Genomic DNA, 16,225 nt, shown 5'->3' with positions numbered 1-16,225 from the left:
ACAGGCTTTAAATAGTCCTGTGCTGAAATGTGCTAAAGAATACCAACGTTCAAGTTGTTAACCAGGGAGCTTTGACAGCCGCTGCCCAGTTCACTCTTCTCTGTGGCCTCCCAGGCCTGACTAAGTTATTTCTAGGGACAAACTTTAGTTTCTGGAAACTTAATAAAAATGGCCTATGTGCATTTATGTAAGTGAGTAAAAATGTTAAAGATGATATTAACTCAAGATGGCAAACTTAAAGGTTTAAAACTGTAGTCAGAACATTAGAGAAATCATGTGAAACCTGGAATAAGGTCCACAAAGTCTCATTTGACATAGACCATGTACATTATAATATAGTAGTTGTTGTGTTTTGTTAAAAAAATAAGAAAGAGCCAGGATATGTTTGGCAGAGGCACAGTATGATGAGGTGGAATGGCCTCTGTGGGCCCATATTGAGGCATCCCTTTTCCCAAGGTACCAACCATAGTATATAGTATAAAATAGAGTGTACTTGGGGCATGGGGAGGGGAATTGAGGAGGGAGTAGAGACAGAGAGAGGGGGAGGGGGAGGGAGGGGGAGGGGGAGGGGAAGGGAGGGGGAGAGGGAGAGGGGGAGGGGGAGGAGACCAGCCAGGAGCATCTGGAGAGTGAGGGGAAAGGGAATGAAGAGAGAAGAGACAGACAGGGAGACAGGGTAAGAGAATAAGAGAGAAGGAAAATAGAAATATAGGAAAGTAAGAGAGTGAGGCAGGGCAAACAGCCCTTCATAGTGAGTCGGGCACACTGGCTGCAGCCAGGTTACTGTGGGGGAGGACCTTAGAAGGAGTGCTAATGGCAGTACTTTAGGGATGGGTAAGAGGACCCCACAGGTAAAAACCGCTTGCCACCAAGCATGAGAGCCCAATGGTTGAAGGAGAAAACTGATTTCTGCTGTGTCTCCTATAACCCCCTCCTCCGGGGAAATAAAATAAATGTTTAAAAATGCACTACAAAGTAGAGATTGAATGAGGATATTTCTGTACATTGCAGGAATCAATGTATGTCTGTAAGCTATACCCTTCAAAAGCAAATGAGAAAACAATATCACCCTTTCCCAGTTATTTACACCGTGTCGTTGCAGTAAATTGTGGTTTCTTATAAATCATTCAGGGGAAGAACTACATAACTGTTCCTACTACTAAAAATGAAAATAAAAGGGAAAATATTGATTTAATAGCAATATCAATTTAGGAGCAACTCAGTTAAATATTCACATGATATTATACTCAATAATTCTCTCAAGTGAGTTGCTGAAACAAATGTTAAAGCCACAGTGATTGACATAGAAATGGGTGAGACAGCACAAGAAAAGTACCATTATCTATTTTCTTGAAAAACTGGAGTTATAGGCACTTGTGTCTTTAGAAAAGAATGCCTGTCACAGAGACTCGTCTTCCCTTTTTCAACATCAGGCCTATTGGTATCAATTCTCTACTGCTTTCAAGGATATCAGAGACTTTCTGATACTTAGGAATCTTAAGTAAGTTCCAGGTAGCTAGACAGCCAAAAATCATTATCTCCACTGTGTTGGTTTGAATATGCTTGGCCCATAGGGAGTCATACTGTTAGGATGTGTGGCCTTGTTGGAGGAAGTATGTCACTGTGGTTTTGGGATTTGAAGCTCAGACCAGTGCTGAAGAGTCAGTTTGTCCTGACTGCAAGAAGATCAAGATATAGAATTCTCAGATCCTTCAGCGCCACATGCCTGGATGCTACCCTGCTTCCTTCCATGATGATAATAGACTACATCTCTGACCATGTAATCCATCCCCAATTAAATGTTATCTCTTGTAAGACTTGCCTTGGCCATTGTGTCTTTTCACAACAAACCTTAAGACACTACCTACTAACAATAGATAGAGAAGATCCCTTAAAAGAAAAGGCAAAGATATACATGTGTAAATCATTAGGAAAAGGTACAGAGAAGAAAACTAGCCACAATTATCTTTGTACATGGTTCCCAGGCATTCTGCCTACTCAGTCCATTTCCCTCCCCTGAACATATGACTTCAATAAATTCTCAGGCACTTTGAGAATTTTATCGATTTTCATTACAACTTAAGGTCAGTTAATATATTTGTCTAGGTCTTGTTTTACAATCAAGAGGTGAAAATGACAATACAAGGTGCTGAGAGATCCACAAAAGTTATAGTAAACACAGATTAAACCATATTTAGCATATGAAGCCAGAATTGTAATCCACAAGGTCACAAGACACACTCATAGAAACTCATGTGTGACAGCTTTGAACTTCTTTACATATTTATATGAATCTAAGTTTGCTTGCACAGAAGAAATATGGTTTATCCATTAGGATATATTGTGACTGATCCACTCATTACTAGGTCAAAACAGTTCATAAAATGTTGTCAATACCCAAGCAGGTGACTAAACACAGGCATCCTTTTTGGGTACCACCCAGATGGATCACAAGAAGCCAGACTTCCTTATCTTTACCTCTTTGTTCCTTTCATGTGCACCTTTGTCCAGAGGCTCTTACAACCCAGAGGCTGTGATAACTAGAATGGGGGCACACAGAACTGACTAGTGATCATGAGCTGCCGATTCTGACATTTCAATAATAAATTCTTTGTGTTCACAAGACCTTGACTTCTTTAGAACTTCACAAAAGCAAGTGAAGACATGACAATTTAGTATAAGAGTGATTATCTTCTTTCAGCCCTCTTCTGAGCTTAAAGTTCTCAGAGGGGATTTTGTGGATTTGCAAACAAACACAGGGTCTGGGAGCTGAATAACAAAGTCCAACTGACACTTCCTCGCAGAAGAAAGACAAAGTCTGGTGCAGAGAACTTCCGGGGATAGATTTCTCTGTTTGTTTTTATCTTTTGTTACTTAAGTGACTGGACAAGGCTTCTGGGTAGGGAGGCAAGAGCAAAGGTTACTTCGTGAAAATATTGAAACTTTTTTGTTGTTGTTGAAACTTTTAATTGTCAAGTAAAGAAAAAACAAAACAGTGTAAAAATATCTTTTTAATCAACAAATTTGGAGCTAGTAAGTTAGAATTTTCTCATCTTTACTATAGATGAAACTAAAAATAGAAGCAGAGGAAATGTTTTAATATTTGTTGACATTCTAGCCACCAGTATATTTAGAAAAGAATGATACTTTCTTAAATATGAGCACTTAAAAGCCATATGTTAGATTAGTCTGCCTTTCCATCTTCAGGGACATCAGAATTGTCAAATAGCTAGGTAGAATATTGTTTAAGCAATGCTAATCAAATAATAAACACACACAAGAGAAACTTAAGAGCAGTTATAGACATCCACGTTACTAGAGTGACATTAAAGTATGCTATGTGGTTTTCTCAAAGACAAATATAATTATTTCATTTCTTTCCTAATTACAATCTCCAAGTGCTTCTTCATTGTGTACTTAATAACACACAGGCACCTTGGCCTCATATGAAAGCCTCCCTCGGTCTTCTCCTAATTTACTTTTCTAACATTTTCCTTCACTACTTTAATTAATCCCAGTTTTCTTCTAGGTCATCTTTGTCTTGGTTCTCTAAGTATGTCATGGATTGGTCTGTCTGTTGTATTTCCCCCTAATTCCCAGCCCCTGGGCATTTCTGCAACTAATCTTTTCACGAGTACCCTGACACTGCCTGGCTTTGTAGAGACCTGGTATAAAGTCTGCCTCTTCCCACACACCTGGCTGCATTGTTTCAGTGTTCGGGCACATCAGCAGAAGCTCTGTATCCTTGGCTCTCCAAACTTGTTTAAACAACTTTGTCAATGTCATTTGTAAGGCTGGTTATTTCTTTTCTTTTTTAAAAAAATTTTTAAAAAATTTTTTTATTATCAGATATTTTCTTTATATACATTTCAAATACTATCCCGAAAGTTCCCTATACCCTCGTCCTGCCCTGCTCCCCTACCCACCCACACCCACTTGTTGGCCCTGGCATTCCCCTGTTCTGGGGCATATAAAGTTTGCAATGCCAAGGGGCCTCTCTTCCCAGTGATGGCCAACTAGGCCATCTTCTGCTACATATGCAGCTAGAGCTCGGGGGGGGGCGGGTATTGGTCAGTTCATATTGTTGTTCCACCTATAGGGTTGCAGACCCCTTCAGCTCCTTGGGTGCTTTCTCTCGCTTCTTCATTGGGCAGCCCTGTGCTCCATATTATAGATGACTGTGAGCATTCATTTCTGTGTTTGCTAGGCACTGGCATAGCCTCATACAAGACAGATATATCAGGGTCCCTTCAGCAAAATCTTTCTGACATATGCAATAGTGACTGGGTTTGGTGGCTGATTATGGGATGAATCCGTGGATGGGGTAGTCTCTGGATGTTCCCATCCTTTCATCTTAGCTCCAAACTTTGTCTCTGTAACTCCTTTCACGGGTATTTTGTTCCCTATTCTAAGGAGGAATGAAGTATCCACCCATTGGTCTTCCCTCTTCTTGATTTTCTTGTGTTTTGCAAATTGCATCTCGGGTGTTCTATGTTTCTAGGCTAATATCCACTTATCAGTGAGTGCATATCTAATGGCTTCTTTTGTGATTGGTTTACCTCACTAAGGATGATTACCTCCAGATACACCCATGTGTACAGGAATTTAAATATTCATTGTTTTTAATAGCTGAGTAGTACTCCATTGTGTAAATGTACCACATTTTCTGTATCCATTCTTTTGTTGAGGAACATCTGGGTTCTGACTATAATAAATAAGGCTGCTATGAACATAGTGGAGCATGTGTTCTTATTACCAGTTGGAACTTCTTCTGGGTATATGCCCAGGAGAGGTATTGCTGGATCTTCCAGTAGTATTATGTCCAGTTTTCTGAGGAACCTCCAGACTGACTTCAAGAGTGGTTGTAAAAGCTTGTAATCCCACCAGCAATGGAGGAGTTTTCCCCTTTCTCCACATCCTCACCAGCATCTGCTATCACCTGAATTTTTGATCTTAGCCATTCTGATTGGTATGAGGTGGAATCTCAAGGTTGTTTTGATTTGCATTTCCCTGATGATTAAGGATGTTGAGTATTTTTTCAGGTGTTTCTCAGCCATTCAGTACTCCTCAGTTGAGAATTCTTTGTTTAGATCTGTAAACCATTTTTTAATGGGGTTATTGAATTTCTGGAGTCCAGCTTCTTGAGCTCTTTGTATATATTGGATATTAGTCCCTTATCAGATTTAAGATTGGTAAAAATCCTTTCTCAGTCTGTTGGTGGCCTTTTTGTCTTATAGCCTTACAGAACCTTTGCAATTTTATGAGGTCCCATTTGTCAATTCTTTATGTAACAGCACAAGCCATTGCTGTTCTGTTTAGGAAATTTTCCCCTGTGCCGATATCTTCGAGGATTTTCCACATTTTCTCCTCTATTAATTTTAGTGTTTTACAAGGAGATAAGAATGGATCAATTCTCATTCTTCTACATGATAACTGCCAGTTGTGCCAGCACCATTTGTTGAAAATGCTGTCTTTTTTTCCACTGGATGGTTTTAACAACTGTGTCAAATATCAAGTGACCATAGGAGTGTGGATTCATTTCTGGTTGTTCAATTCTATTCCATTGATCTACCTATCTGTCACTGTATCAGTACCATGCAGTTTTTATCACAATTGCTCTGTAGTACAGCTTAATGTCAGGCATGGCGGTTCCAACAGAGGTTATTTTATTGTTGAGAATAGGTTTTGCTATCCTAGGTTTTTTTATTATTCTGGATGAATTTGCAAATTGCCCTTTCTATCTCAGTGAAGAATTGAGTTTGAATTTTGATGGAAATTGCATTGAATCTGTAGATTGCTTTTGGCAGGATAGCCAATTTGACTATATTAATCCTGCCAATCCATGAGCATGGGAGATCTTTCCATCTTCTGAGATCTTCTTCAATTTCTTTCTTCAGAGACTTGAAGTTCTTATTATACAGATCTTTCACTTCCTTAGTTAGAGTCACACCAAGGTATTTTATACTATTTGTGACTATTGTGAAGGGCGTTGCTGCTCTAATTTCTTTCTCAGTCCATTTATCCTTTGTGTAGAGAAAAGCCATTGATTTGTTTGAGTTAATTTTATATCCAGCTACTGCACTGAAGCTGTTTATCAGGTTAAAGAGTTCTCTGGTGGAATTTTGGGGGTCATTTATATACACTATCATATTATCTGCAAATAGTGATATTTTGACTTCTTCCTTTCTAATTTGTATCCCCTTGATGTCCTTTTGTTGTCGAATTGCTCTGGCTAAATCTTCAAGTACTATATTGAATAGGTAGGGAGAAAGTGGGCAGCCTTGTCTAGTCCCTGATTTTAGTGGGATTGCTTCCAGCTTCTCTCCATTTACTTTGATGTTGGCTACTGTTTTGCTGTATATTACTTTTATTATGTTTAGGTATGGGCCTTGAATTCCTGATCTTTCCAAGACTTTTATCATGAAGGGGTGTTGGATTCTGCCAAATGCTTTCTCAGCATCTAATGAGATGATCATATGTTGTTTGTCTTTGAGTTTGTTTATATAGTGGATTATGTTGATGGATTTCCGTATATCAAACCACCCCTGCATCCCTAGGATGAAGCCTACTTGGTCAGGATGGATGATCCTTTTGATATGTTCTTGGATTCGGTTTGCGAGGATTTTATTATTTTTGCATCAATATTCATAAGGGAAATTGGTCTGAAGTTCTCTTTTTTTGTTGGATCTTTGTGTGGTTTAGATATCAGAGTAATTGTGGCTTCATAGAATGAATTGGGTAGAGTACCTTCTGTTTCTGTTTTGTGGAATAGTTTGAGACGTGTTGGAATTAGGTTTTCTTTGAAGGTCTGATATAACTCTGCACTAAACCCACCTGGTCCTGGGCCTTCTTTTGGTTTGGAGACTATTCATGACTGCTTCTATTTCTTTAGGGAAAATGGGATTGTTTAGATTGTTAATCTGATCCTGATTTAACTTTGGTACCTGGTATCTGTCTAGAAAGTTGTCCATTTCATCCAGGTTTTCTAGTTTTGTTGAGTATAGCCTTTTGTAGTAGGATCTGACGATGTTTTGGATTTCCTCAGGTTCTGTTGTTATGTTTCCTTTTCCCTTTTTGATTTTGTTAATTAGGATGCTGTCCCTGTGCCCTCTAGTGAGTCTGGCTAAGGGTTTATCTATCTTATTGATTTTCTCAAAGAACCAGCTCCTTGTTTGGTTGATTCTTTGAATAGTTCTTTTTGTTTCCACTTGGTTGATTTCAGCCCTGAGTTTGATTATTTCTACTCCTCTTGGGTAAATTTGCTTCCTTTAGTTCTAGAGCTTCTAGGAGTGCTGTCAGGCTGCTAGTGTAAATCTCTCTAGTTTCTTTTTGGAGGCACTCAGGGCTATGAGTTTTCCTCTTAGGAATGCTTTCATTGTGTCCTAAAATTTGGGTATGTTGTGGCTTCATTTTCAAAAACTCTAAAAAGTCTTTAATTTCATTCTTTATTTCATTCTTGACCAAGGTATCATTGAGTAGAGTGTTGTTTAATTTCCATGTGAATGTTGGCTTTCTATTATTTATGTTGTTATTGAAGATTAAACGCTGGTTATTTCTTAACTATTAAATATGTGTATTAAGCATCTAATTGAAGATAGTTATTGAAGATTAAACGCTGGTTATTTCTTAACTATTAAATATGTGTATTAAGCATCTAATTGAAGATACACCAAGAATATTCTAATAGGTGAAGAAATTAAGAACTTGATTTTCTCATGATAACTTAAAACAACTTAAATTTAAACACTATAGTTGATTTTACTATCATCAAAAGGCAGAAATTCTAAATGGCATACTTGATAAAACAAAACATCAAAAACCTCACCTAAATCCCTCCTATGTTTCTTTTGATTTTAAGCACTTTCTATGTACTTAAAAAAGCACTGTGTTTTTATTGTACATATGCATATACATATAAATATACATTTTTATGTGTAACCTCGAGCACATATACACTAACCTAAAAATATATTCTATTGTTCTAATGCCTTGGAATCATTTTAGGTTTAGAGAAAAGAGATACTTGTTGAGTGTGGTTGTTCACCCATTTAATTCCAACTCTGGGAAGTCAGGAGAAGCAGGATTTCTGCTAGATTAAGACAAAATGGTCTATATAGTGAGTTCCATTGAAGCTAGAAAGGGCTACAAAATGAGAGCCTATGTCATATTTTTACAAAGATTAACAAGTGAGAAAAAACTATGAGGTTTTATGTTTAATTTATTAAGTACATGAAGTGTACTTTTATTCAAGATCAATACCTTTTAAGTTTAAAATTATCTTTTACTTTATATTGTTATTTGTTATAATTTTAAAAAATAAATTAAGAAAATAATAATCATTACTTCATTTTTTTATATTGATCAAGAGCTATTCCTGTTGAATAGGGAAGATTTTAAATGAATGTTGTATATTGTGCAACTGTGTGCTTTATGGTAGTTTCTCTGAAGATGTGAGGCTCTCTGTTCTTCCTTCTGTGTCTTCTTTTTTCAAGAATAAATGTATATGTATGTGCACATACATACATGTATACATATGTGGACTCAGTTTTCTTGCTTCGTGTAGTCAGTCATATATTTTCTTCAGTTTGGTCTAGATTATAGACATTAAACAGCCCAGAGAAGGTAGGTGCTAGGTATTCACATATAAAGTTTGTCAATTAAGTTTTCATTAACTTTTCTAAAAATTAGAATGAAGAAAGACAAAAGATTTAGTTAAATATAAGTAAACTGATAGAAACTAAATCTAAGAATATTTTTATTGAAATAAAATGTTTAATGTGTACATTCCATGAATCATCTGCATTTTATTTATTATGAGCAACATAAAAAGCTAACTTACTCAAATACATTTTTTAAGTCTTATAAACAGTATACAAAGGAACATAATTCTGTTTATCCTATTTGTTTGATATGGATATTTATATTTGTCTTGATGTTTAAAACCATTTTAAATAAAAGTTACTTTTGAGTAGAAGTTTTATGCCGATTAATATTCAAAATTATTTTCTTATGTATGTGTATACTTATGTTTCCTTGATGTTTAATTAGTAATACATCAGTTTAAGAAAGACTACTTTTAACTCTATAATGAATCCTTTTTTAAAAACATTAAAATAAATACATAAATGATACATAAGTCTTTCTAATGGATATTGAACTCAAGTTGTCTCGCAGTATACTAAATATAGTATGCAAAATTTTCCATCTGATCATCAAAATAACTGAATTTCAAGTCATTAATCATATTTGGTCAATGACAAACTAGAAATGTATTAGCATTTTCTAAGTCATGAAACAAAACCTTGGCAGACATAGGATTGATCCCAGCCTGCTTTGATTACTGCAGTTTTGCGTGCATTAACTCATTCATGAGAGTTAAACTGCTTGCATTGCATTCACTTAAGCATAGGACAACTTTTACGGTTGAGTGAAAGCCTTTCCATCACGGAGGAGTTGAAGTACATATTAAGGCTTCATGCCTTGTAAAGGTAATATTAATAAGACACTACCTGTAATGCCTACTGGTCCTGTTAGATATAGATTCGTATTGGTAACTTTTTAACTTTTCTGTTTTCTGTTCTTTTAGAATGATGTAGGTGGGCAACGAAGTCTGATAAACAAATGGACAACTTTTCTAAAGGCAAGACTGATTTGCTCGATTCCTGGAAGCGATGGGGCAGATACCCATTTTGATGAACTCCGTAAGTCGCATATCCATTGTTTCTTAGAAAAGCGTAACTACTTCATTGAGTGATTCAACATTTATTTTATTTTAGCATCAGATACTCAGATACACACAAACACACACACAGCCTGAGGGAATTGTTCTTTACTAAATTGACATCGGCACAGGTGAAGCCTTCGTCCTCAGTATAGATGTACAATATAATGAAGTATTCATGTATCTGAAAGATTCTCAAATTAAATGAAGAAAGCAAAATTATAGTAATGAGAGGTGATGCGATTAGACAGTCTATCCACCCAATCCTTTTCTTTTTCCTGGTTTGGAGCAACAGGGAGGAAGTTTGTATTCCTTGTTCTGATGATGCCCTCTGCTGGGGAATGTGGAAGACTTGATCATTATCATCGGACTCAGATCCTTCAGAGAGGCTCCAAACAGATTTCTTTCTTTTCTTTTCTTTTCTTTTCTTTTCTTTTCTTTTCTTTTCTTTTCTTTTCTTTTCTTTTCTTTTCTTTTCTTTTCTTTTCTTTTCTTTTCTTTTCTTCTTTTCTTTTCTTTTCTTTTCTTTTCTTTTCTTTTCTTTTCCTTTCCTTTCCTTTCCTTTTCCTTTTCTTTACCTTTTCTTTTCTTTTTTCCTTCCTTCTTTTCTTTCTTTCTTTCTTTCTTGTTGTTGCTCCTCTTAAATTTAGTTCTGGAAAGATATTAGTTGCATATAAAGTCAACATTATTAACTTCCTATGTGTTAATTTTTTATGAAACATACAAAATGAATAAGTCCTCCAATTACTCCCTAAGTATTATGTGATTTATTCATATTGAAAATAAACACATCTGTATCTCACATAATCCTCTAAAACATTCTAATACTTCTTCCCTATCAGTGCTGTATTCACTACATATGCATGCAGCTAGTTTCATATGAAACATTATCTTGAAGCCATCACAGCACAACATGTTTTTAAACTGGTGAGTAATATCTTCTCCCAGTCTGTGGTTTTGATTTTATATGAAGTCACATATTCTTAATTGGAAAGAGTCATGAAGACTGCCAACTGAGTCATTTCTTTTATATTTGTTTGAAGTATACCAATAAAGGTTATGTCACATAATTGGTAAGAAAGCTTTTACCCTTAATTCCTTAATATTGTAGTGATTCATCATTATTTTATTATATACTTAGAGTTCATAAAGTATTATAAATTATTAAAAGACAATAGTAATACTGTAAAACAAATATGTGATAAATAATTATTTTTCAATTAACAGAAGATATTTACTTACTCCCTACGAGAGATGAAAGAAATCCTGTAGTATATGGAGTCTTTACCACAACCAGGTAGGTTGAACACAATGCTCTTTTTAAAGTTTTTTTGTAAATGTCTGAAGAGTTGTATTGTAAGGAACTGGGGTATAGGATCATGAGACTTTGCTAGGCAATTCCAGAATCCAAAAGGCAGGCTGCTGAGAAAAGGCAGGGAAGTTGAATTCTCAGCGTGGCCCAAGATTTCAACAGCAGAATCTGTAGATATGTATAACTTATGACCTGACTCAGTTCACCCAGATTATTGAAGATAATCTCCCTAACATCAAATGACCGTGTCTTTTGATCATATCTATTAAATGCATTCATATTAGTAATTAACCTCGTGTTTGAATAGTTGGAGACACACCAGAAAGGCCACCAAAGTGAATGTGGTTTGTCTGTGGTAGATAATGAGGCTCTCTGGCGCTATGCCAAACTCTCACACCTGGCTAGTCTAAAGGCACTCTATTCTGTATTTTCTTACTTCAAGCTTTAAAAAGCAGTGTGTGTGTGTGTGTGTGTGTGTGTGTGTGTGTGTGTGTGTGTGTGAGATGTTTATGTCTTTGTTTCTGTGGGTATTTAAACTTGTGTGTGGATGTCCATAAAGACCAGAATAGGACATGTGATACTTTAGAATTTGATTTACAGGCAGCTATCAACTGCCTAAAGTGGATGTTGGGAAACTAAACTCTAATACTCTGCAAAAGCAACAAGTACTTTTAACCCTGAGTCATCTCTTCTGCCCTACAGAGAATGCATTTATTCCTTGAAAACTTGCTTGCATATAAGTCAAGTAGTTATTTGCTTGTTTCCCTGGCAGTCATAGGCTAATACCGATGCTCTAACCTACACACACAGCCCCAAACTAGCATAGTTATATTAGATACTTTTCTTATCACTCTAACTGAATATCCCAGAGGACACTTATAAGAAAAATGTATCTCCCTCCAAAGATTTAATCTACTATGGTAAAGCAGGCATGCCCCGGGAGCTTTCTCACACTTGAGATTTTAAAGCAAAGCAAACCTGGGCCAGAAGCAGAGTTGAGGTGTAATCTTCAAGGCCTACTTCCAGGGAAACACTTTCTCCAGTGAGGTTCCACCTCCCCAAATAGTACTAACTACTTAGGACCAGTTATTTAAAACCAAGAGCATGTTAGGGATACCTCCTGTTCACACTATAACAATAGCTAGAGGTTCTTTTAAATTTTCCTTCATAGTTGCATAGCACACATATCTTTACCATTTCACCTTGGTTTTCTCATTTCTTAGAAGTCTATTCCTGCCTGTTCCTTTTACATCAGCATGGTTGCCTCTATCCCAATTACCACAGATAATTTTTACCCAGTCCCCTGAACATCCATATTGTTTTTAGTCTACTTTTGCTACACATGATTCAGTGACTCATCTAACCTCTGGCCACTGCACATATGAGTAAGCATATCTCCAAAATGAAGTCACAGGATAAAATTGTTAGATACCAAAAGCATATATATGTAATACTCATAATTAATGCTTTCTATATGTGTGGCCGAAGAGGTTGTACAAAGGAAACAAATAAATCAAGGACTGAATTCATTGACAAAGCTCTAATGCATCATAAGATAGTGCATTCTTGACTTAGAACCTTATCATATCGCAAACTATCCTATCTGTACCCCTTTGTGAACTTGAACAGGTAGACATGGTTGTTCTGACAATTCCACTAACTTACCCTTTACGATAAGTTGGATAAGTTGCTAGTTCCTATCAACAACGCCTGTCTGAAGGTTTCCTCGTCTTTATACCTATATTCTCATCTGATTTTCGCCTTTTACATATCACTGATGCTCTACCTTGACTTCGATGAGATTGTAGAGGCACCCACAAATCTCTTTTAAAGGTGTGTTCCCTACTGTCTTCGTCCTATTTAATTTGATGACTAATGTTTGGTGTGTTAAAAGTACACAGCCACTTCCAGTGAATGCCTGGAACACTTTTCAGTTTTGCATATATCGTCCCATAACTCTTTATCATTGTGCGTTGGCATTAGCACTGGAGGACTTTGAGGTATTGCTATCGACAAGGATAGAAATGACTCTGGTATCTTCCTTTAAATAAAATCTTGCAGTTTTTAGCTTTTTTTTTTCTGTAGCAAGATGAGGAGAAATTGCCTATGGACTCAGAATACATTATAAAATAGTATTTGATTAATTATGAAACTGAAGATGGAAATATTTTAATATGGGCATTAACAAGACAGCCTAAGAGCTGCATTTTGGGAATCAATTTTTCTATTCATGTGCAATGCATTACAAAAGGATACAAGAGGAGCAATTGCCTGTAGTGGTTCAAGTGTCTCAGCTTTAGTTTTCTTGGCCTGTTTCCATCCAAAATCTTGCTTTGAAGTCAATGTGTTCCACACACAAGATTTAGATATGTGCAAGGGAGACAGAGCCCCAAGATAGTGCTTTAATTTTTTTCTTTTCCTATCAAGTTTCTGCCCACCCAGAGTGTGAAGTTACACGTCTTTGTTCCTGGTGTTCTTTGTTGTTTTATTTTTAATGCTGCCATGAAGACTGATGTAATTTTGGAATTCAAGTCATATCCTTTATCTAGTAAGAAAAAAATTTAATTAACCTTTAAAAATGGTGCATTATTTCTTTAAAATATAATATGCAGATATATCACTATTATCACAGTATCACTTTCCTCCTAGATACCTGCTTACCATTACCTTCTAAAGCTTCTCACTTATAATCATTCCAAGAATATTAATGACTGAGCTTCTCATGCTAAAGAATGATTAGCTTGTTTGTGTAAAGTCAGGATGATGTCATTTGGTCAGAAAGGTTCATCTTAATTTTAAGAACAGTCTTTGCAGAATGTCTTAGCCTTAAAGGAAATGCATTTTGCTTTCCAGAAATATAGCAAGAAAGAAATGCCAGATGTGTCCTAATTATTGTCATCTCTGTTTTGTAGAATTTCAGAATTCCTGTGGAAGTTTTACATGCTTAGTATTCCTGTTGAAACCACAGGGTTGTGATCATATTCAGTATTAAGTAGATGGCTATAATTCATAATTCCTAAAATAAAAATCATTTTAACAAAATCATGTGAACAATACATTCAATGTCAAAATCTGGTATGTGCAATCACTTTGAATAGATGGATAATGGAAAGGAAGGTGGCTCAGTCAGTATTCACACTTGTCACACAAACCTAACACCATTAGTTTTGTCCCCTCAACACATACTTGAAGATTATAATGAAATTTGCCATTCACCCAGAATTACATGTCATATACAAACAATACAATAATAACAAATATAATAAAACATTTCAAAAGACAGATAAATGATCCTGTTTTTCTTGCATCCAAATATTTTAAACATAATTTAATTTTATATTTAAGTGCTTTATAAGTATAATGATTTTAAAATTAAACAATATGTGAGTAAGAATCATATCTAATCATTTCTACAATATAGTTTTTCTAGATCAATGTTACTTAACCTGAGGGTCATGATATCTTTGGGAGTCAAAGGACCCTTTTACAGGGGTCACACATTAGATATTCTACATATCAGATATTTACATTATAACGAATAACTAACAAAATTAGTTATGATGGAGCAATAAAAATAATTTTATGGTTGAGTGTCACCACTACATGAAGAACTATATTAAAGGGTCACGGCATTGAGAAGGTTGAGAACCACTGTACCAAATGTTTCCTACTAAAAATTTGGTGTCAGTGTGGACATTACCTCTTCCATGGTGATTCCTGATAATGCATTTGGCGGCCCATTTCCGATGTAGGCTTCCCTTCCCTACCTGTCAGGTAGTTACCATCATCACGTCAGTCAGGATTACTTGCCTATAAGCTCCTTCAAGGCACAGACACATATTTCTGCAGTGCCTGTCAACAGCAGTGTGCGACACATTTTCCACACATCTCTTAGGGGCAGATATGTGTTCAGCGGGAGAATGAATGGGTCACCTTCCTCTCTTTCAGCTCCATCTTCAAAGGCTCTGCTGTCTGTGTGTACAGCATGGCTGATATCCGAGCAGTCTTTAATGGTCCCTATGCTCATAAGGAAAGTGCTGACCACCGCTGGGTGCAATATGATGGAAGGATACCTTACCCCCGACCTGGAACGGTATGTACCCAGCAAAACCTGAAGTATTTTTCTAATTCCATATCCAATTCCTAATTCTATTATTACCAACTATGACGCTTTTAAAGCCACATGTGCTGTTGATTTTGAAACAATTATCTGTTTATGGTGCTATGTTAGTATTTCCATTATTCAAATGAAGTTAAAGAATATTGAATGATAATTTTAAGTACTAAAGAACACACTGGACTATGTTGTGATGCATTACAAAATGTAACTCAGATATATCAATTTAGTTGTATATAATGCAAATTTTACAAATTGGATGAAAATGCCAACTGAGAAATTGTTTTGTTCATACATGTCTGTGTATATCTTCCATACATCTCTAAAGTGTCTTAGTGTCTGGCTCTTTATTTTTTAAGACTTGATTCTTTAAAATGGTTCATTTAAATGACTTAGTCCAAAATTATTTTCAAATGGTACAAACCATATTTAAAGATAGATGATTAAAAGTAGAATGTTTTTAGAATTTATACATTTGCTTAAAAATAAAAAACCAAAAAACAAAACAGGAGCTTGGGAGATGCTTCATGTAGCTGTGCAATCAGAAGGACCAGTGTTTAGATGCCTAGAAATTGAATAAAAAGCTGGATGCTGTAGTGCACACCCGTGATCCCACTGTGGGTGCTGTAGTGCACGCCCATGATCCCACTGTGGAGGAGGAAGAGATAGGAAGATCTCTTGGGCTTTCTGTCCAACCAATCCATCCAAATGCCTGAACTTCAGGATCAGTGAGAGGTACTGTCTTCCAAAATAAGGCATACAACAATCGAAGAAGACACCACATTGATACTGGCCTTCACATAAAGAAGCACAGTTAAACATGTGAATGCAGACATGCACACACATATAGATGCACAAAAATAACTGAAGTTCACACCTCTGTATATGCATGGTAAATGAAAGGTTCTTCAAAACTTAATATCAAGGAGGTTAGTGTCCTGTATATCTATTTAGATATTATTCTAAATATTTCCACCAAGAAATTTAAAAATAATATCAAAAGGAAATTTGCAATTGATATATATTATACTTGGTATTTACTTTTCGTGTTTATTTTTAGAGGGGAAATAATTGG

At 36.0% G+C, this 16,225-nt stretch overlaps 1 protein-coding gene across 1 annotated transcript in view; it reads left to right on the top strand.

Moving 5' to 3' along the window:
• Positions 1 to 16,225, top strand: part of Sema3d (semaphorin 3D) — a 199,440-nt gene that overhangs the window by 148,000 nt on the left and 35,215 nt on the right. The window contains exons 9-11 of the mRNA XM_021162841.2: positions 9,587 to 9,701; positions 10,949 to 11,018; positions 14,982 to 15,126. Of these exons, the coding sequence (XP_021018500.1) occupies positions 9,587 to 9,701; positions 10,949 to 11,018; positions 14,982 to 15,126 (330 nt within the window). The remainder of the gene's footprint in view (positions 1 to 9,586; positions 9,702 to 10,948; positions 11,019 to 14,981; positions 15,127 to 16,225) is intronic.

The sequence above is a fragment of the Mus caroli genome, unplaced genomic scaffold (genome assembly GCF_978045245.1).
Source record: "Mus caroli unplaced genomic scaffold, Mus_caroli_1 scaffold_4, whole genome shotgun sequence".
Classification (NCBI taxonomy): domain Eukaryota; kingdom Metazoa; phylum Chordata; class Mammalia; order Rodentia; family Muridae; genus Mus; species Mus caroli.
Note: the sequence above shows the minus strand (reverse complement) of the source record. Positions and strands in the feature narration are given on the sequence as shown.